This window comes from Dasypus novemcinctus, chromosome 2, assembly GCF_030445035.2.
Source record: "Dasypus novemcinctus isolate mDasNov1 chromosome 2, mDasNov1.1.hap2, whole genome shotgun sequence".
Classification (NCBI taxonomy): domain Eukaryota; kingdom Metazoa; phylum Chordata; class Mammalia; order Cingulata; family Dasypodidae; genus Dasypus; species Dasypus novemcinctus.
The window spans coordinates 67,158,059-67,181,104 of NC_080674.1; the positions used below are offsets into that span (position 1 = coordinate 67,158,059).

Consider the following 23,046-nt stretch of genomic DNA (forward strand, 5'->3'; position numbering starts at 1 on the left):
TAGAGAGAAAAACAAAACTATTAATTTTATAAATTAATAATCTTTACAAACATGCCAAAGAGGCTACCAATATGAAAATAAAAATTTTAATAAAACAGACCAGGTATTAAGAGTACTTAAGAGGGGAGCAATGTGGCTCAAGCACTTGAGCACCTGCTTCCCACATGGGAGGTCCTGGGTTCGGTTCCCAGAGCCTCCTGAAAACAAAAGCAAAACAAAATAACAAGCAAAACAAATAAAACCAATGCAAAGATGATGATGTAGCACAGCGGTTGTGCGCCCGCTTCCTACATACAAGGTCCTGGGTTCAATCTCTGACCCCTGATTTTAAAAGTACTATGAAGGCTCACTAATGAAAAGAAACTTTATGGGATTCTTTTTTTAATATAAATGATTTCATTTTTCTATCTTGGTTTTGATCTTGTCATTGTCAACTTGTTTATTAAGCAAGAAGCCATATTACATATAAGAGAAAACCCATAAAAATTTTAGAAGAAAACGTGGGAAAACTTTCAAAATCTTGGATCTGACAATGATTTTTTAGACACGACACCAAAAACATGTACACCATCAACCAAAAAGTAAACCATACTTCATAAAAATGAAAACTTTATGTGCTAGATGTGAGGGTCTATTTCTGAACTTTCTATTCAATTTGCTTGGTCAATCTATCTTTAAGTCAGTATTACCACTGTCGCTAAGTAAGATGCTTTAAAACTTCAGGAAGTGACTCCTCCAATTCGTTCTTTTTAAAAATATTTTTAAAAAGAAAAAGATAATTAGTTTTTCCAATTCTCCAAAATGGACTGTTGAAATTTTTATTGGGATTGTGTTGAATCTATAAATCAGTTTTGGTGGAATTGACATCTTAATGATATTTAGTCTTACAATCCATGAACACAGTATCCTTCCATTTATTTAGGTCTTCTACTTAGGGTTTCTCTTAGCAATATTTTATAGTTTTCTGAATACAGATCCCTTGGTTAAGTTAATTCCTAAATATTTAATTTTTAGTTGCTATTATAAATGGAATTCTTTTTCCTGATGTTCTCCTCAGCTTGCACATTGATTTTGCATATTAATCTTATATCCTGTCACGTTGCTGAAGTCATCTATTACTCACAGTAACTTTGTTGTGGTTAGTAGGAGACAGAATACAGGTTGAGAAGGAGGAGCTGATACTGAATGTATGTAGAATGTTTAATAAGGTTGATTATAAACATGTAGAAATAGTGTTGATGGTAACACATTATAATGAGCATAATGAACACTGCTGATTTATAAATGTGATCATGGCTGAACGGGGTAGTCTAGGGAGGTTAATGTTTGTTAACTGAAAGTAGATAATCTAGGAATTGTTCAATATAATGACTTCAGTGGTAGATAAGGATTGTGGTTAGTAATACAAATACAAGAATGTTCCTCTATTATAAAATGTTAAGAATAAGTTAATACATGTGAAAAATATAAGTAACATTAACAGATAGACTACAGTTAACAATAATAATGTAATATTTTTGTAGCAAAGGCAAAGAAGGTACTATATCAATGCTAAAGGTAAAAAAATAAATATGGGATTTAATCTTGAGAAGTGAAAATTGTCAAGCATTTTTTTATTTTCTTCATTAACAAGGAAACCTTGCTCATGTCATTTAACTAATCTGTTCTCATTTATTCATCTTTCATAACACTGGAGAAAGAACTGAGTTTGTTTTTAGGATTAAATAAGATAGATGTGCCTGTACAGGATTTTTTGAAGTGATGCTTCCATAATTTGTTGAGCTGCCTCTTGTCTGTTTTGTGTTTTGACACTGAAATAAAGTTCAAAAAAAAATACAACAAAGCCTTATGTGCATCAAGACATTATAAAAAAAGTAAAAAGATAGCCATTCACATATCTGCTGCTAAAAATCAACAACAAAAAGACAAACAACCCAATTAAAATATGAGCAAAGGATTTGAATAGACATTTCTCCAAAGAAGATACACAAATGGCCAGTAAGCACATAAAAAGGTGCTCAGCATCATTAGGCAACAGTGAAAGGCAAATCAACACCAGGAGCTACCTCTTAACACAAATTAGGATGGCTATTACTTAATCAGAAAATAAGAGCTGGCGAGGATACAGAGGAAGTAGAACTCTTGTAACTTGTTGGTAGGATTGTACAGTGGTTCTCTGTGGCAAAGATTGGTGGTTCCTCCAAAACGTAAACATATAATTAGCAGATGATCCACAATTCCACCCCTACAAATATACCCAAAACAATTGAAACCAGGGCTTCAAAATTGAAAGCAGGGACCATAGCAGCATTATTCACAATAGCAAAAAGGTGGAAACAACCCTAGTGTCATCAACAGATGAATGGATAAACATGGCATATATGCACAGCAGAATAGTATGCAGCCACAAAAAAGAAATGAAGTTCTGTAACATGCTATAACATGGAAATACCTTGAAAGCATTGTGTTGAGTAAAACAAGCCAGACACAAAAGGACAAAGATTATATAATTCACTTACAAGAAATATCTAGGATAAGCAAACTCATAGAGACAGAAAATAGATTAGAGGTTGCCATCTTGCCAAAAAGGACTCTCTTGGTGCATAGCACAGATACATTTTAAATGTAGCAATCAAAAGGAACAAGTTGTGATATACTTTTTTTTTTTTAAAGGAGGTACCTGGGATTGAACCTAAGACCTCATACATGGAAAACAGGCGTTCAAACAGTGAGCTACACCTGCTTCAATGTTACATACTTTTGCTCTTAGAATACAAACAGTGTAACAAAAATAGAGCAATGATACCCATTCCCACACAGAAAAAAAAATTCTTAAGCTTCAAGTTAACTCACAACATAATCTGCAGGTATTCTCTTAGAAAATGCACAATAAATAAAATCTCAACCATTAAGCATATCTAGTAAAATAATACAACATCTCAGATATGCTGTGAACCTTCAGAATAACTTCATTAGTAAATAAAGATTAGATGGTCATCAACCACTGATACTGATTAATGCTAAATTGTGTTCAGAAATGTATCATTTACTATCACATAAAAACGTTAGGTGAAAAATCACAGGTATCACTCCAGATCTTAAAAGAATTTCAGATATTACCTGGCCCAGTGGTTTTCAACCCTGGTTGCAATTAAAATCACCTCAGAATGATATTAACTGAATTAGAATTGGGGGAGAAAGGTTGCATCAATAGCTGTTTAAAAAACTCCTCAGTGATTCTAATACTCGGCCAGGGATGAGAATTACCAACTCTCAGATTTCAGATGTTCTTGATGGTCCTTCTAATAGCCACTGAAATCAGGTCTCCCTTCCAGATCTTTCCACATATATAGCAGAAGGGAAAAATGAGTTTCATGTATTTCAACTGATTTTTTAACAAATGCATTTTTTAACAAATGCATTTTGGAGCATTTATACATACTAGAACCTTAAATTTCGGGCATACGGTAATTCGTAAACTCTGGCGTTAATGCTCAGCTATGCTGCCAATTGAAGATTTCACAAGAATTGAGGGACTGTATTACCGAGAATGAAGGGGGCAGTTCAACTAATAATAGATGTCCCCGGCTCTGCCACACAGTCACTTATCCTATATCCTCATCTGTAAAAGGGGGGATTAACATGTACTTCATAAATAGATAGTAACCTAAAACACCTAACAGTACCTCGCAATAACAGCGCAAGTTAATTTTTAAAAATAAGCTAATTAATGCCTGTTGAGCTGAACTAAAAGCAGTTGGGAAAGACCGCCTCAGGTCACTCCCATAGGCTCCCAAGCTTCTCTTCACAAACGTTGCCACCGGCGATACCAAGCACGGAGCTGGCACGAGCAGGACACCAGGCAACTTTACGCCAGCGGAGCAGAGGTCGCAGAGAGGAGCTCAAGGCTTGTAAAAGCCAAGAGGGGCCCCGAGGCCTCGTATCGCTCCCATCGAAGCCTGGGCTACGGCGATACCACCAGGTCTTCCGATGAACTCACAGAAAGGATGGCCAATGGTGGAGAACAGAGCACGCAAGGTCGCTCACCTTCACCACGGCCGTCCCCCGGGGGCCCTGACGGCCACTGTCTAGACCAGCTCCAGCCTTGTTTACAACCAGGGCAGCCATCCCGGGAGAAGCCGAGCAGCCAAAGGAGCCTTCACCGACTTTAACTAGGTGGCGGAGTAGAGCCACCTCCCAGAAGCGTCGGCGAACGCCGCTGGCGCCCCGGCGCAGTACGCGCGCCACTCCGTGGGCTCTTCCGGTTCCCTTCCTACCCGCCCGCGGCTATGTTTGTCTACGCGGCCAACCGGCCAAGCGCTTCGTTATTTTTTGCTGATATTAAGGAATCTGCACCTGCTAGAAGAAACAAAGTCAAGAAAAAGGGGAAAACGGAAGTAAAGTGTGGGAGTGAAACTCCTGCTTTTTAAAATGATCTCTCCTCCCAAATGCTAAACCGGCCGTAGGAACTACATTCCCCTACATGCAATGCGGTATTGTATAAACTTCAAATCCCAGCATGCCGCTCATCGCAAATTTTATCCCCGTAGTAGTTGGCGTGTGGGAGGCCATGTTAAGGACGAATGTTTTAAGTCGTGATGTGCTTAGGTAGCTGGGACATAGAGAAAGTATTTTATGTATAGACATCTAAGAGACAAGGAATGGCTTTAGTGAAAAGAAACTGTTGGATCCCTAAAGGACTTTAGGAGGAGAACTTAAGGCACCATTGGCAGAGAAGCTGTTGGAAGTGTTGGACAGTCTGTCTTCCCGAACGCGCGCTTTCCTGTTTTCTTCCGGTCCAGGCTGAACCTCCTCAGCTCCCATAGGCGGTGGATCTCAAGTGTCGGTCAAGATGGAAGTAAATCCCCCCAAGCAGGAGCATCTCTTGGCGCTGAAAGGTAAACTGTTACGAACCCCTTATTCTGTTTTACTTTTTTCTCCCTTCTCTGGTTCTCGAAGCCTTTGCCATAATATAGACTTGGCCTCTGGGATGTAGGCCTCGCCCTTCTTAAAACAGCTTCAGGGCTCGCCTCTTACTCTGTCCCGTGGCACAGAGCACGCTCTTTAAGTTCGAGAATCACCCTCTAGAACGGTATGGATACCTGGGACATCACTCCCTGATAAGTACCCCTGCAATCACCAGACAGAATTTAACCGTAGAAGCTGACGTACCGACTCTATCGGTGAGCTACCCGAGAACCAGAATGATTTACAGAGGGCTTCGAAAGAGGTTTTTCTTTCTCTCAGGTCTCTTCATGCGGCACTGACCAAGTTACCAGGCTTCGGTTTCATCAGTAAAATTAATGTAGTATTACGTGACAGCAGTGCCAAGGATTTAGAAATACGTTGTAGTACAACTTATAACCGAGGTTTGTTAAAGCTTACTGCAGTTTACTTAGAAATATCGTGTACAGGGGAAATATGTCCAAAATCTTATGTCAACTTTCGTTTTCTGTACACGGAAAAACAATTTTGAGAAAGTTTAATGATTTAATTGGGTCATTATTTAGGAAGAAAACAGCAGGTCAGTTTTTTCCTGGAATTCCTTGTTTTCTGAACACCTTTTATTTGAAGTGTTTCAGCTTTATTTGTTTTTTTACTATCACAAATGCACTTTTTATTTTTTGGTTGCTCTTAATACGTGGATACCAGTATCTTCTTGGATTGAGCTACAGAAATGATCAATAGACGTTTGAATTCGAGACCATAACAGGCATTCCCCTGTTACGATGTAGTCATCAAACATTCCAGAATCTCACCAGCTCCATTTGTAACATAACTCATATACTGATGGCTGGAGTTAAACAGGAACGTCTCTGACTGTGGGACTAAGATGCTCTGCAATATTAAGTAATATAGTAATGGAACCTGTAAACTTTTCCTGAGCAAATGATCTGGGCTGAAATGGGTTATGGGTAGAGAAAAGGGAAAAGAGGAAAAGGAACTAATTGTCATGTTCTTTATCTTTTATTTTCACAAAGTATACATTAAGTAACTTTATCAAGATCACATAGCTAGTAAGTGACGGAGGCAGTATTTCAACAAAAAGCTACCTCCAGGTTTCCAAGATGTTATATTGCCTCCTAATTAAATAAACTGCATTTCCAGAGATCATTCTCTTAAAGACTAATTTGATGGGAATTTGGAGCAATTCTATTAGCTGCTAAGTGTGATTTTTGTACAAATTAGAAGCCTTAAAATAGTTAATTCCAGTGATACAGACTGAAGCTAACTGTCATTGGGAATTTTTAGTTTTCTGTTATTCTTTTATTTTCCGAAAGAGAAAATACTTGGAAAAGAATATTCTAGCAGTCTAGAGAAATGAGTGCTTTTAAATTCACTGATAGTTTCAACTTTATCAAAGCTCTTTGGTACCATTCTTCCCGATTTTCCTAGTCTAGTCAATTAAGAATGTTCACAAATTTTAATTTTACTGATCTTGAATGCCAACAATACATTAATTTAAATAGGCATTTAACTTTACAGTATATTTTATTATTTTTTCCTTTTTTTTGTCTTTTTTTTTTTAATGTTACATTAAAAAAATATGAGGTCCCCATATAGCCCCAACCCCCCTCACCCCACTCCTCCCACATCAACAACCTCTTTCATCATCGTGGCACATTCATTGCATTTGGTGAATACATTTTGGAGCACTGCTGCACCACATGGATAATGGTTTACATTGTACTTTACAGTGTATTTTAAAATGAAAAATATTGAGACAATATTTTGTTAGTCTAGAAAAGACAGTTTTTCTTTCAAAGGAACTCTCACAAATACAGGTTTCCTTGAAATACAACTGAATAAGTTGAAACAACAGTAAAGGAATCCTCAATGTCATATCCTAACCATGTGAAATCATAAAGAAGGGGCAAGAAAAAGATGAGTGTTATTAATTCTTGAAAGAATACAGTAACATATGGTTAGATACATATAAAAAAAAGTTGTGGCATGTGGGTGTAACTAGTGGTTGAGTGCCTACTCCTCATGTATGAGTTCCTGGGTTCAGTCCCTGGTACCTATTTATTAATTTTTAAAAATTTGTGGATTTAAGGATCAGTAATTTATGAATTTGAGAGACATAAAATATGCCAATGAATATTAACAATAGATGAAAAGATTATTAGCTACTACTTGAAACTTGAAAATGAAACAGTGGTCAAATCAGTATTGTGACATCATGACAGGAGTTCCCCACTGGTACCCTAGCAGTAGAACCCTCATCAAGTAATTCTCCAGTGACTTTTGAGGAGAAGGGATTCACCTCTTTTAAAAAAAAATTTTTTTTAGTAGTTAAGACATGAAAGATCTTGCATTTACAGCTCTTGCATCTTGGGGCCAGGTTAGGAAGTCTAACTCACCCTAGAAGGCTCCTTTCTTAAGCCTTTGTACTGTATGCTGGAATCTACGAACAATGACTTAATTTGGGGCAACTTGATGACTTGTATGTTATAATAGAAAAAATAAGGATCTTGTACAATTTCCTATTCCAAATTAGAATTCAAGAAACCATGGTACTAGGATCTTGATACTGCTTAAGTGCCCCAGAGGACACTTTTGTCACAAAACCAGTCCCTAGTCTGGTTAAAATGCAAAGTTAAACCATATCTATATTTTTAGTGTTTACTGCTGAGAATGAGATCAAATCAGTAAATGTTCTGTCTGTATATAAATTTAGGGAATTTGGTTTATTTTAAAGTGTAAAATGATCAACTTCTTCCAGATAGATAAAAAATTAGTGATTTTTTTATTGTCTTCAATTCAGATGTCTCGTTTTTAAATATTACATTTTTATCTTCATGTGAATTCAGTATTTTAAGAATCACTAACTTGCTCTTTTATTTTTTTATTTTTAAACTAATTTACTCTGTAGTCTTAAGACTTATTACTATATTAGTATGGATATTTCCATATCCTTTGTATCTCTTGAGTTAAATATGGTGACTGTTTTTAAGCTGGAAGTGATCTTACAGGGCATCTAATTCAGATCCTGATTTTGGAGAACGAAGTAATTTTCTTTTTTAAGTTTTTGGATTACGTTCACATTTACCAGTAGTCACTTTAGTGAAATAGCATATTGGGGTTGATTTTGGGTTTTCCTTTTTTCCCTGCTTTTCTGTAGACAAGTTGTCCCTACCATATCTTATTTTTTGCGGTACTTCTACTTTAGGTCCTGTTTTCCTCTGATTTGGAAAGAGAGAGAGTCTCGTAATTATAAATAACATTCTAGTTCTGAGGAACTCAACTAAGAAATTTTCTCTTCACTAAGAGTGAACTGGATTACTGCAGAATGACAACAGAAGTAATATTACATTATCGACCATTTGAGAACAATCCCACAAAACTGTCAAAAATCGCAGAAAAAGCAATTCAAGATTTTCCTACTCGTCCGCTATCAAGATTTATTCCTTGGTTTCCATATGATGGGTCCAAACTTCTGCTCAAACCTAAAAGATCACCACCTGTGATTTCTAGAGAGGCAGCTAAAGATGTGAAACGATACTTAACCATTTCAGAACATGATTCAAAATCACAGTGTTATGATTGTACAGTTGCTCTTTTGGAGTTTCAACCTAATTTGAAAAAAAAGAAGCACTTAATCCGGTCTCACACACTAAATGAACAGACTGATTCTGGAAATAGGAATAAACAATCAGAAAAAGGAGGACAGCATTTGAAGAGGTCTTGGAGTGTTTCAATTTCCAGCAGTAATTGTACTGAAAAGATGTTTCCTTTATCTAAAAAATTGCAAGATAGTTTAAAGGCACTAAATTTGCACTGTTTTTATAGAGCAAGATGGACAATAGAACACACTATTTGTAACGGCCAAACTCTGGGAGACATTTGGGCAAAACTCAATCAGATTATCAGGCACAATGAACTACCATCTTGTAATGCAACAATTCAGAGACATTTAGAGCAAATATGGGTTTTCTGTGATGTTATGTATTGTGAATATGTGGGACATCTTCTTAAAAGAAGATTAGGTCTTACTGGGAAAATGAATTTATTTGTACATAAATATGGTGTTATTTTTAGTATGTAATGAATTTCACTGTCAAAAAGAATATTGTGAATAAACTGCATGGACTGAAATTGTGAAATGAATAACTTTTACTGACTTTTAAATTTTTATTAACTTTATTTGACCATTTGCTAATATAGCCTGTTTATTCTTCACATAATGGAAAAATAATTGTGTGGTATTATGTGTACAGTCTGTATCCCAAAAATGATTTAAGTATCAGGTGAATTCCTAGCCTTTAACTCAAGAACTTTCTGGGTTCTACCTAATAGCAGCCTTCTTTTAAATTAATTGTGATAAATTGTTTTAACTGAGTTTGAAGGTAAAATATTTCTTTTCCTTTTGTTGTTACTTTTCTAGTGATTGATTTAGATAATTCATGTGAAGTAAGATAAGTAGATTGGATTTTGGTGACTCCCCTAATCTAATTTTACTGTATTTTTTCTTCATCTGAAGTTTACTGATTTTTTAAAAGTAAAACTAAAAACAATTCTTTTTATTTAAAATATATTGGGAATGTTACTCAGGTAGCATTAATGTAGACAAAATAGGTGACCGGTCCAGGTTCTTATGGATATCTCCAAATCCTTGTAATAAACAACAGTTGAAGTGTTATTTTGAAACAAAGATACAAAAAGTATAATGTGTCTTTTTTTTAATTTAAAAAAAGGCAGTTTTAGTGAGATATATTCACATACCATGCAATCCATTCAAAGTGTCAAGCATTGGCTTTTAGTATAATCACAGTGTTGTACATTCATCAAAACAAACAATTTTAGAACAATTTCATTACTCCAAAAAGAAAAACCCCACACCACTTAGCAATCACCATATTTAGATATAGATGTAGAGTAATAAATACAGATATAGAATTCCTATATTCTTCCCCAGCCCTACATAACCATAAATCTAACCCATATTTATAAATTAACATATTTACATTTCATATAAATGGAATCATACAATTGGCAGCCCTTTGTGTCTGGTTTCTTTCACTTAAAATAGCAGTGTTTTGTTGTTTTTTTAATTTTACATGTTTGTTGGGGTTTTTTGCCTGATATTAACATCTTGTTACATTAACATTTGTTCAGTTTCAAAGAAGGAGTCTTATTATACAATATTACCCATATTCACATTTCACATAAGTTTTCATCATGCTATACAGTCACAGGTTATATTTTTTAGCTTTCCTTCTTATAATACACATGACCATAGACTTGCCCTTTCATCCACTATTATACCCATATGATAGCACTGCTAGTTACAAGCAGTATAATGTGCTTTCACCTTTCCTACTCACTTCCAAAAGGTTAACAATAAACCTTTTTACCAGTTCTGTACAGATTAACCCTCACTTTTCCATTCTCTAATCTCATTCTATTTTCTGGTGACTTATATTCTATTTATTAGCTTTGAATCTATACAGTATGTTCAGTTCACAATAGTGCAGTCATACAGTATTTGTCCTTTTGTGTCTGACTTGCTTCATTCAACATAATACCCACTAGGTTTATCCATGTCATGTTTCACAAATTCATTTCTTCTTATAGCTTCATAATATTCCATCGTGTGTATAGCATGATTTGTTTATCCATTCATTGGCTGAAGGACACCTGGGTTTTCCATCTTTTGGCAAATTGAATAATATCACTATGAACATTGATGTGCAGGTGTCTGTGTCACCGCTCTCAGTTCTGGTTATATATCTAGTGGTAGTGGTATTGCCAGGTCACATGGCAAATCTATGTTCAACGTCTTTAGAAACTGCCAGACAGTCCTCCACTATGGCTGTATCATTCTCCATTCCCAGAAACAGTGAATAAGCATCCCTGTTTCTCCACATCCTCTCCAACATGTATAATTTCTGTCTTAAAGAGTGGCCATTCCAAAAGTATGAAATAATATCTCATTGTAGCTTTTATTTGCATTTCCCTAATTGCTTTAAACATTTTTTCATGCCTTTTTTTTTTTCTCATCATTTGTATTTCTTTGAACAGATGTTTATTCAGGTCATTTTGCCCATTTTTAATTGGGTCATTTGTCTTTATTGTTGCGTTGTACTATCTCTTTATATATCGTGGATATTAAACCCCTACTGGATAAGTGATTTCCAAATATTTTTTCCTATTGAGTCAGCTGCCTTTTCAGCCTTTTGAGAAAGTCCTTTAAGGTGCAAAAGTGTTTTATTTTGAGGAAGTTCCAGTTTTTTTTTTTTTATTTACTCATGTTTTGGGTGTGCAGTCCAAGAAACAACCACCTACCACAATATTGTGAAGATGTTTCCTGTATTTTCTTCTATAGTTTTATGTTTCTAGCCTTTATATTTAGGCTTTTGATCCATTTTGAGTTGATTCTTGTATAGGGAATGAGTTATGGGTCCTCTTTCATTCTTTTGGTTATAGATACCCAGTTCTCCCAGCACCATTTATTGAAGAGACTGTTTTTGTCCCGGTAACGTGGACTTGGGAGGTTTGTCAAAAACCAGTTGGCTGTAGAGGTGAGGGTTTATTGCTGGACTCTCAGTTCTATTCTGCTGATCAAGGTGTCTATCTTTATGCCAGTACAATGCTGTTTTGACGACTGTAGCTTTGTAGTATATTTCAAGGTTAGGCAGTGAGAGTCCTCCCACATCTTTCTTCGTTTTTAGGATGCCTCTGACTATTCGAGTACACTTTTCCCTTCCAAATAAAATAAATTTGGTAATTGCCTTTTCTATATCCATAAAGTAGGCTGTTGGAATTTTCATTGGTATTGCATTGAATTCATAAATCAGTTTTTTATTCCTGATCTCTTCCTCAGATTTTCCCGTGCTACAGAAGCATTACTGATTTTTTAGTGTATCCTGCTGACTAGTTTTTATTACGTCAGGTAGCTTTCTCATAGGCATTTCAGAATTTTCTAAATATAGGATGATGTCATCTGCTGATAGAGTTTTATGTCCACTTTTCCTATTTGGATACCTTTTCTTTATTTTTCTTGTCTAATTGCTCTAGCTAGAACTTCCAGCACAATATTGAATAAACAGTGCAACAATGGGCATCCTTGTCTTGTTACTGATCTTACAGGGAAAGCTTTAAGCCTCTCCACATTAAGTACAGTGTTGACTGTCGGTTTTTCATATATGCCCTTTATCATATTGTGGAAATTTCCTTCTAGTCCTTCTTTTGAAGTGTTTTTATTAAGAAAGAATGCTGGAATTTGTCGAATGCCTTTTTCTCATCGATTGAGATGATCATGTGTTTTTTTTCTGTTCACTTTGTTAATCTGGTATATTATGTTAATTGATTTGAGTTTTTTTTTGTTTTTAAAAATTTATTTATTTAACTTACCCCCTCCCCCGATTGTCTGTTCTCTGTGTCTATTTGCTGCATCTTGGTTCTTTGTCCGCTTCTGTTGTCGTCAGCAGCACGGGAAGTGTGGGCAGCGCCATTCCTGGGCAGGCTGCACTTTCTTTCGCACTGGGTGGCTCTCCTTACTGGTGCACTCCTTGCTCGTGGGGCTCTCCTACACAGGGGACACCCCTGCGTGGCACGGCACTCCTTGTGTGCATCAGCACTGTGCATGGGCCAGCTCCACACAGGTCAAGGAGGCCCGGGGTTTGAACCGCGGACCTCCCATGTGGTAGACGGACGCCCTAACCACTGGACCAAGTCCGTTTCCCTCCATTTTCTTAATATGGTTTGTAATTTTTTCTTGATGTCTAGGCATCTGAGTATGATGGTGAGTTTTACTTTGATGCATAACTTCTCTCACATATAGATTTAGTGGCCGGAGGCTGTTTGTTACTGTTCTTTGATTCTTTGTTTACCCTCTTCTGGGTTTTTAGGATTGTCCATTAGTTGCTCAAATCCGTGCCAAGGACCCATTAATGGGTTGCGGACCTGCTTCCAAGGACCTTGGGGAGGGAGGCTGTAAAGGCTGGAAAAATCCTGTTTCCTCAGGTGCACTTCCTTGGTCCAGGTGCCGGCAGATGGGGCTCTTAGGCAGCCCTCTCAGTTCATGCCTTCATTGGAATGAGTTCTCTGCAACCCAGACAGCAACAGTGTGATAGAGGATCCTGCCTAGAGGCTATTCAGAGCCTGATAATTCAGACTTTCTCAGAGTCTGTTCTCCAGCCTTTGCTGGAAACACCCTCCCTTTTCTCTGGTAGAAAATAATTCCACACCCCTCTGCATCCTCAACAACCAGTCCCAGTCAGCAGGGCAAGTGATTCTGTGGATGAGATCTCATTACTTCTTTGCTGCCTCCATGGCAAATAATTGTGCAGTCCCACCTGCCTGGAAGGTCTCCTGGGAGACAGTGAACCAAATTTGTTGGCCAAAAGCTGAGTCAGCCTTAGGTTGCATCCCTCTCTCCCATTTCCTGGGGAGATGGATCCCTGTGGCTCCCTTTGTCTGGCAGGAGAATTCAATCCTTTCTCCTACGAGGGTGAAGAGAAGGGTGCTGACAGCTACAACTGCAACTTCTACTCAGTATTTCCATCCAGATTCTTTGCCTGTGTCCCTCTCTCTTCTGGGTGGTGTACAGCATTCCCCTAGTGACCTAAACCATAGAGCATTTTTTCCCAAGCCATATTTGCCTGTCCTCTAGCTATTTTTCTGGGAGAGAAAAGAACCCCATGTCTCTCTAATCTGTCATCTTCACTTAATGACTTTTAATGCTGATTATTAATTGGTTGGTTCTGGGAGTGAATGTGGATTTGATCCTTGTTTCACATAAGGAAATGTTATAAATTGGTATACACATCACCTTATAAAATTACCCAAAGTGATTATAGAATACATTTTGGTACAGTATATAAGCATATATCTTTTAAATTTAATTGCCTACTGTGTTTCAGGTACAAGGATATAGTAAAGAGAAAATCATAGACCCTGCCCTCTTAGAACTTAAACAGAATTATTACTATTAAGTAGCCAAACCACCTTCCTAAGAAAAACTAATTAGACTGCTTGCACTTATTTTGCCATGTTTACCTTGTAGCACTATGGCTGGCATGGTAGAAGCTTGATAATAAATGGTAAATATACCCTTTAGAGATTTTTCACAGCCTGCACTGATGGAGGTTGTTTGAAATATGACAAGTCCACTAATTTTTAACTAAAAAAATTTAAAAATCTTTTTTCAAATCAATTTTATTGATACATATTTATAAAGCATACAATCTATAAAAAGTGTACAATCAATGGTATTTGGTATAATCACAGAGCTGTGCGCTCATCACTTCAGTTAATACTATAACATTTTCATTACTCCAATAATTATAAGAAAAACAGACAAACTCTACCCCTTAGTAATCACCTCTCAATCTCTGATTCTTCCCCTGCTGTACATAGCTGCTATTCTGTTTCTATCTCCCTAATTTATTTGTATTTATATTTTGTACATGGACTCAAACTATATGTAGTACATTTTGTCTAGTTCCTTTCACTTAGTATAGTTCCTTTTTTGTTGTTAATATATTACTATGCACTACAGTCCATAGTTTGCTTTGGTTGTATTTTTGCCTGATAATAACATCTTGTATAAAGAAATAATCTTTACCTAATAAGTTTCACTCTAACCAAACATTCCTTTTTGTTTTTATTTTTACTGTGTCTTAAATGAGGCTCTTTTTTAATCATGTGCCTGAATGTTTCCAAAAGTCTTTAAGCAAATAAGCGCTGGAGATAGGGACAATTTCCAGTGCAACTTATTCAGTAATTCCTTCCTTTTTCACTTCAATAATTTTTTCTTCAACCATGACTTCTGGAGAAACCTCAAGAAGTTATTCAGTATTGCCAGTGAGCTTGCAAGTAGATGAGATGGTTGATATTATTTGGCAATCATAAATGGTGGACTTTGATTTTTATTTTCAGATCTTATTTATCATAAAGTTGATAATCACTTGTACAGAACACAAATGTTTTTTATGATACAGTTTTATTATTTTGAAATGATGGTATACAACTGAAAATTTAAGGTACAGTCAGGAGACATGGGCCCTGACTTATGAGCAGTTTTTAAACCAAAAATTACACACTGAAAAGAGCTTCTTTGTGTTCATATGTAACATTTAAGTTTTCTAATTTATATAAATTGCTTTCTACCCCTCTGAGAAACAATGAAAAGGTAATTCAGACCTGGAATCTGAAGGTTGGGTTTTACTGCAAATAGTGCCATGGTCTTAAAGGAGAATAGAAATTCATTTCTGACCTATCAGGACAGCACTTTTTAAAGAAGTAGTAGGAGGCTAAGAAGTCATTTAGAACTTAATCAAAGTCTTTTTAGAGTATTTAGAACTTAAAGGCCAAGCACAATTTCTAGATTACACCATTAAGAACCTCAAACTTGAAGAAGATGACTTTTTTTTTTTTTTTTTTTTTTTTTTTGAGGTACTGGGGATTGAACCCGTGGCATGGGACGCAGGTTCTCAAATCACAGAACTACACCCATTCCCCTCTACTTATTTTTTCGTGTTTGTACCAAACCGAAATGTGTATGCATGTTTAATTTGTCCCTATTCACCTGTGTGTGACCTCTGCCTATGTTGACTTTAATTTATTAACGATTTATAAAAATATTTACAGGACTGTGGATGAAACCTGAAATTCTTATGTCAATGAAATTAGTTTGTGTTTTGTAACTTCCAGTGATAGCGTCTCTGTACTCACGGCAGTAACTATTTTGTGTAGCGAATACTTGATACTCAACTAAATATAACTTTTTTTTGCCTCTTAATTTTGGAGGTAGAAATAGATAAAACTGTGGGTTTTTTTAACCATAAGCCTGCTTTAACATTCAAGTCTGGATACAAGATTACTGTTTACTCACCAGTGCTTGCTTATAATTTCTCTGCCAGCCTTGTGTTTTTCTATTAACCTTGAGTTTATAGGTATGTAGTCTTTTTCCAGCCAATATTATGTTTACTTTTGAAGCCTATTAATTCATTATAAGATAGGAACCACTGAGTTTTAAGTGTGTACTTGAAATTGGAATACTTGGGATTATCTTCTATCTAAAGTTACAGTGAAGCCCTAGTTCATTAAAAAATTCAAGGAATGAGATAACTATGTCATTTAACTCAGCTATCCTCAGTTGGTGGTTAAGATTGTTCAATATGACAGATTTTGCTGCATAGTAATATTCTTTGAGTCCACAAGATGATAATATTTCCTACCAGTTACTTCCCCCTCAGTTGATTTTTACCCCACTGAATATATGAAGAAAACAAATATTATAAATATCAGTTTGGTGTCTTTAACATTTTTAGTGGAGGGTTTTCCCTTAACACCACATGGGTTTAATCCCTGATACCTACTTTAAAAAAAGGAAAAGAAAAAGTAGAGGCTATGAGGCAAATAGAATGGCCAGTAGTATTTCCTTTCTGAAAAAGGTGACATTTAAGCTGAGACCAGGATGAGAAGGGCACTGAATCTGATATGAATGCTATAGGTAAATTAGTGATTAGGTATTACATATCTATAAATGCTAGTGGACACCATTTATATTTTCAAGTGACAGTTTAGGTCTATTTTTCAAAAAAATTTTTTTTTATTTGAACAAGCTCTTTTAATAGAGCAAAACAAAATAGCCTTTTGTGATACAATTTAATTCTGTGTTTTTGTTTTTACTTTGTGGCCAAATGTGAGTCTTTAGAAGTAATTAAATGAGTTTTTTTAAGAGTTAAAATGTCTTCTCACAAGTGGTTTAAAAAATACTCTTTCAGAAACGTTTTCTAGTTTTCATGGCTTAATTTTTGCCTGTTTAACTCTTTCATACATTTGAACTTTATGTGCTATTTGAAATTAATTTATAAATTAAATATCATTTTCCTAGATAACTAACCACTTGTTCTAGTAACTTATAATGAATAATTATTTTCCTATTTTAATTTTTTTTGCTGTATCCTAATAGCCTTTTTTTATTTTGCTGTCCAATATATTGGTTTATATAATCTTGTATTTGTAAGTCAATTAGTTAATTGTGGCCTTCAATATATTATATGATTAATATAGTTCTTCCTCATGTTTTCTCATTTATTTCCATAGCTCATTTTAAATTGTTTTATTTTCTAGATGAACTTTAAAAACATTTTCTTATATTCCAGAAGCAAATCATAGTTTTGTTTGGAACTATATAAACCTATACATTAATTGATATTTTCCTAATTTCTACACAGATCTCCTTAATGTTACCTTAAGGAATTCTCACTGAACTTCCAGTGGCTTGTAATTATAAATGAGGGATAAAGATGGCAAAGATCCGATTGTCATAAATTGTTTCATATTCAAATTGGTGCTCTTAATTTTGTTTCCTTGCCAGACTAATATTCATTAATATTTTGTTGATAATGTTTACAGTGAAGTCACTCAAGATTTTTTAAAGCCTTATGCTCTTCATATATCTTAAGCCCTAAAATATTATTTTCCAGTTTATCTATCATGAACAAGTATTATATTTGCACTCAATTCTTATAAATTTATCGGTTTATAAATAAAAGCAAAACTGTTCTGACTCATTTTTCTCAAGTAAAGGGCAAATATCCTTTCTGTTACATAAAAACATATTTAGTAAGCATCAATGTTTAATAATCCTAGGGACTATTTAGTATAGCTATATTTAGGTTATATTTTACGTTAGTATAACATTGATGAAAATCATGTATAAAGCCTGGGAATACTAGCCCAAATCAATATTAATGTTTTGTTTGCTTGTTTTTACTTCTTAATTCACAGTGATGCGGTTGACTAAGCCTACTTTGTTCACCAATATTCCAGTGACATGTGAAGAGAAAGACTTACCTGGTATGGCACATTCTTTGTCCTACTTCCACCTGTGGAAAAGCTGAAACCTCCATTACCGACTTGACCATGGAATATTAGCCTAGCCTTGCCAATCTTATGTGAATCCTTTGCTGGATCGTTATCTATTTTAGTACCATGTGAGTGGTGGCCATATGAATAACAGTCCACACCCACAGTCTGTAAGTTAAGATGCTGTTGATATCCTATAACAGGAAACTTTTATTTTAACTAAAGGTACATTCCTATTTATAATATATTAATATAGCATTTCTCTTCAAATGTTCCTCTGTATTTATATTAGGATTCCCTAAGTTCATAACTATTGAGGCTTTTTTTAGTATATTTTATATCTTATGATGTACTTTACCTTCCTATATGAAGTATTCATTTTCTTTCCGTAAGACCAGAATTGTTTTTTTGGCATGCATTTCTTGTATTAAAGATTAGAAATTAGATTTTAAGTAACTCTTCCAGCAACTTATATAAATAAAACTTTTTTTAAGGTAGATGATAGAATTTTATGTTTTCTGTTGCTACAGGAGATCTCTTTAACCAGCTCATGAGAGATGATCCCTCAACTGTAAATGGTGCAGAAATTTTAATGTTGGGAGAAATGTTGACTTTACCACAAAATTTTGGGTAAGAATCTTACATTCACATGAGTAGTGCAGCAATACCTTAAAGCCATTACAGATCCTATTTTCATAAATTAACTACAAAACTTCTGGTCAACCAAGATGTTGGCATAAGACACTTCAGGATGCTATTCCCCTACAGAATATTGAACACTACCAAACACTGGCAGAGCCTTCTTCCTCAAAACTCTGAGAAACAGTTAAAGGGCTGCAGTTCTGGGCAGTTGCCAAATTAAGAAAATGCAGCTTTAAAGATGGTAGCAGCATTTAGTGTCCTTCCTGGGCCCTTCCTCCCACCCAAGGTGCAGTATAGAGCCCCTCTATACTCCTGTCGTGGATCCCAGGCCTTGTTCCAGAAGTAGCAGATTAAATATGCACATACTGGAATACCCATATTTCAAGGCCATTCTCTTGGGTGGTGACCTAAAAGTCTGAACCACGACATTTATAAATGGCTTACCTTCCCAGAATTTCCCTTATAAGCAAAAACAACTTGCAAACAAGTAAAGTAGTGTAAGAAATAATTAATTCAAAGTAGCCTGGGAAAAGAATTACCAGCTTTAAGACATCCAATAGGGAACTCAGGAGGGGAGGACATTCAAATTTCTGAAAAGGGGAGAATTCCTAAGGCAAGGAGTAAGTATAAGCCTAGGACAGACAATGGTTCAGAAAAGACTGAGAGGACCCTACATTTGATCATTGCCTCGGTCTGATCTCCATAGGAGGGCTAAAGCAATGTAAAAAATAATTATGTCAAAGAGGCCTGCTGCAAAAAGAGTACCACTTTTAAGAAGTACATAGAGGACTCAGAACAGTTTCTGTTTCAAGGGAAGTCTTAGGCTTTGGAATTACTATTAACAGGGAAATTCTGAATACCAAGAGGCAGACAAGACTCAGACTCAGAAAAGACAGAGACAACACTATACTTTCTTCTTACCTTGGACTGATCTTGATAGGAGGGCTAACCTCTGAAGAAGTCTACCAGCCAATATAATGCCAGTTTGCAAAGACTAAAAGGTGTTTTGTGCTTCAGTGTGTTTGTTATTGTTAGCCCCTGTAATTGTACTTAATGGATTCAAACTTCATGTCACTTAATATCACATCATATCACTAACTGGATTGAAACAGACAGCTCAGGGACTAAATCCCAGAGTTAACACATCAAAATATTAAAATGTACAGTGTGCAACAAAAGATTATAAGACAGAAACAGGAACCGATGGCTCATCCAAACACGTAAGATAAAAATACAGAAACTATCAACAAAGAATAGACCTTGAGCATAATGGACAAAGATTAAAAAAAAAAAAATCTTCATGTTCAAAAAGATAAAGGAAAGCACAAAGAAATAACCAAAGGAGATCAGGAAAATGAAGAGTGACCAATATGAGAATCTCAATAAACAGAAATTTTAATAAGGAACCAAACAAATACTGGAGCTGAAGACGACAATAATGAAAATGAAAATAGATGATTTCATCAGAAGATTAGGGCTGGCAACAGAAAGAATAACTGAACTTGAAGACAGCACAATCAAAATGATTCAGGAGGAGGCACAGAAAGAATATAAGAGGTGAACAGAGTTAAGACGTGGGGCATGATCAGGCTTACCAATATATTTATTAGTGTGCCAGAAGGAGAAGAAAGAGAAAGGGACAGATGATTAATCAAAGAAATCATGGCAGAAGAAAAATATGGCCCCTTATATATTGATCAAACTGTCAAATACAAAGGACAAAGAGTTCCAAAAGCTGCAAGAGAAAAGTGTCTGTTCAAGTTCCAATTAGATTAAGTGCTGCTTTTTCATTAGAAACTATGGAGGCACAGAGACAGTGGGTTGAAGTTCTTAAAGTGCCTAAAGAAAGCAACTGCCAAGCAAGAATTTTATATCCAGCAAGACAAACTCTCAAAAATGAGGGAGAGGGAAGCGGACGTGGCTCAAGCAATTGGGTTCCTTTCTGCCATATGGGAGGTCCAGGGTTCGTTTCCTGGGGCCTCCTGGTGAAGGCAAGCTGGCTCACATGGAGTGCTGGCTTGCATGGAGTGCTGGCCCACACATGGAGAGCTAGCACAGCAAGGTAATGCAACAAAAAGTCAGAGGAGAGATGTTGAGAGACACAGCAGACTAGAGACCTGAGGTGATGCAAGGGATTGGGTGCTTCTACTTGGGAAGGCCCTGTGATCGGTTCCTAGTGCTACCTGAAGGGAAAACAAACAGACAGAAGAATGTGCAGCATGTGGACACAGAAAGCAGACAGCAAGTGCAAAACAAGGGGGAGAGGGTAGGGGAGGGTGGTGAAAAATCTTTTAAAAAATGATGGAGAGACTAAGATATTCCCAGATGAACAAATGCTGAGGGAGTTCTCACCACTAGACTTGTCTTACAAACAGTACTTAAGAGAGTTCTTCATACTGAAAGGAAAGGGCACTAGACAGTGGTTCGAAGCAGCTTAATGAAATAAAGACCTCTAGTAGGTTCTTGTTCCTGGATCTGAATACTTAAGAGGACAGACTCAGAGGATCTTCCTAAAGGTGCTCCTTTACCATCATATCAGGCAGCTTACTATATCAGATATCCCCCAGCTAGTGATAATAGTGAAGTGACTTTTAATCACTCAGTCAAGGTGTTGTCTCCCAGATCTTGGCATTGTAAAGGCACCCAGAAACTAAACAAATTATGTTCACTGAAGAACAGCTAGAAGATTTGAAGATCTTGTTCAATAAGGACCTGTACCCAAACCCTAGTCTTCAGAAGGAAATGGCCTTTAAAATGGATATATACCCAACAGTACTGCAGATTTGGTTCAAGAACCATAAAGCAAAATTCAAGAAAGCAAAATGCAAGTATATTTAGCAAAAACAACAAGAAGCCCAACAACTGCAATTACCAGAGGGAGTCGAGGAGTCCTTCCAAGAGAAACATGGACAGACCACACAGAGTCCCTAAGGGTGCTTATCCCTGTCTCCCTAGTTTATACAAATAATTCAGTACCTTCATTCCAACTTAGCATATGTCCACTCTCTTGATCACAAAATAGTCCATTTTGGCTGCTGCCAAAGATCCTAACATATACTCCCTCTATGTCACTTTGGAATCCCAAAATCTTCCCACAAACTTAGCTTCTAATTCTTTTGCCTCTTCATCTCTGCAAAGAACTTAAGCAGCATTTTTTAAAAGGGGGGAACAAAAGGACATCCTGTAAAGGCAGGTATTTGGGTAATTAGAAATGCCAGTAGTATTAAACTTTTTGGTATATGACTCCACTTCTTACAGGTACTAAAATGCAAAGCCTTAAAACGTAATGATAAATCTTATCATTTTGAATAAACAATATACCAAGATACAATTTTTAACAAGTACAGAAAAGATTGCAGGGAGAAGGATGGGTATAGTGTATATATATCCTGTTGAAGTCGAATTTGTGTCAAAGCAAATACACTTGTTATATATTATCTTGCTATATTTTTAAATATAATTTTATTGACGTATTCATACATGAGCATACATAAACAATGTGTATAATAAAAGTTGTTAGCTTAAAAAACAAGCATGCATATCATCATACAGGACTCCCTTACTTTACCTTGCTATCAACTCCTTGCATTGTTGTGATTGTATTGTTACATTTTAATACCATGGTAATGGCAAGGAATATATACGAAATATATATACAAGTAGAAATAAAAAGGAACTCAATAAAGAACAATACTAAAATATGGAGTAAGTATGAAAATAGGCATTAATGTAAGAATTTGGGGACAAAAAGGTAAAACACACTAAACACCACGATAGCAGAGGAAGTCCTGCACTTTCAGTAGTAACTTTAAATGTAAATGGATTAGGCTGTCTAGTCAAAAGGCAGAGATTAGAAGAATGGATTAGAAAGCATGACTGAGTATGTGTTATCTATAAAAAACTCGCCTTAAATTCAAAGACATAAGTAGGTTGAAAGAGAAAGGATGGAAAAAATACCCAAGTAGTAACCAAAGGGGATTTAGAATAGTTACAAGGGAAAATGATGGTTATTATATACATAATGAATACATAATAATAACTGTATATTCATGTAACAGCAGAGCTCCAAAATATATGAAGCAAATACTTATACATTTGAAGGGAGAAACGGACAGTTCTATATTAATAGTAGACTTTAGTATACTTCTTTCAATAATGGATAGAACATCTAGAAAGAACATTAGTAAGGAAATATAAGGAGTGAAAGTGAAAGAGGCTCTAAAATAACTAGAAATACCATGTACAAACACTTCAATCAACAAGAGAATACGCATTCTTCTCAAGTGCACATGGAGCATTCTCTAGGATAAACCATATCTTAGGTCACAAAACAAGTCTCAGTAAATTTTAAAATGTTAAAATCACACAGTGTATCTTCTCTGACCATAGAAGAACTTCCCAATCTTAAAACTTACTACAAAGACACAGTAATAAAAAGAACATGATACCGACAAAAGGGCAGACATACAGATCAAATTAATCGAATTGAGAACTTAGAAAACAACCACTTTGATGGCCAACAGATTTTTGACAAGGGTGGCAAGTCTACTCAATGGGGAAAAAATAGTCTCTTAAACAAAT

At 35.8% G+C, this 23,046-nt stretch overlaps 3 protein-coding genes across 7 annotated transcripts in view; 2 read left to right on the top strand and 1 right to left on the bottom strand.

Moving 5' to 3' along the window:
- The window catches only part of TRIM23 (tripartite motif containing 23), a 52,210-nt gene extending 47,764 nt beyond the window's left edge, over positions 1 to 4,446 (bottom strand). The window contains exon 1 of one of the 2 annotated variants that reach the window (XM_058309325.2): positions 4,048 to 4,446. In XM_058309325.2, the coding sequence (XP_058165308.1) occupies positions 4,048 to 4,128 (81 nt within the window). In that variant the 5' untranslated portion in view covers positions 4,129 to 4,446. The remainder of the gene's footprint in view (positions 1 to 4,047) is intronic. The other variant, XM_071208312.1, reaches the window with a different exon arrangement.
- TRAPPC13 (trafficking protein particle complex subunit 13) overlaps positions 4,200 to 23,046 on the top strand; it is a 51,886-nt gene continuing 33,039 nt past the window's right edge. For 2 of the 4 annotated variants that reach the window (XM_004465566.4, XM_004465567.5), the window contains exons 1-3: positions 4,529 to 4,898; positions 17,746 to 17,814; positions 18,354 to 18,453. In XM_004465566.4, coding sequence (XP_004465623.1) covers positions 4,853 to 4,898; positions 17,746 to 17,814; positions 18,354 to 18,453 — 215 coding nt within the window. In that variant the 5' untranslated portion in view covers positions 4,529 to 4,852. Of the gene's footprint in view, positions 4,899 to 17,745; positions 17,815 to 18,353; positions 18,454 to 23,046 lie in introns of all 4 variants that reach the window. The other 2 variants (XM_004465569.5, XM_004465568.3) reach the window with 2 other exon arrangements.
- Positions 8,180 to 9,114, top strand: SHLD3 (shieldin complex subunit 3). Its single transcript, XM_058309366.2, has one exon. The coding sequence runs from the start codon at positions 8,294 to 8,296 to the stop codon at positions 9,047 to 9,049; it is 756 nt and encodes a 251-aa protein (XP_058165349.1). The 5' UTR covers positions 8,180 to 8,293; the 3' UTR covers positions 9,050 to 9,114.

Excerpts from the sequence above, each read along its gene's own strand:
- SHLD3 (XM_058309366.2), top strand. The coding sequence starts at position 8,294 with ATGACAACAGAAGTAATATTACATTATCGACCATTTGAGAACAATCCC.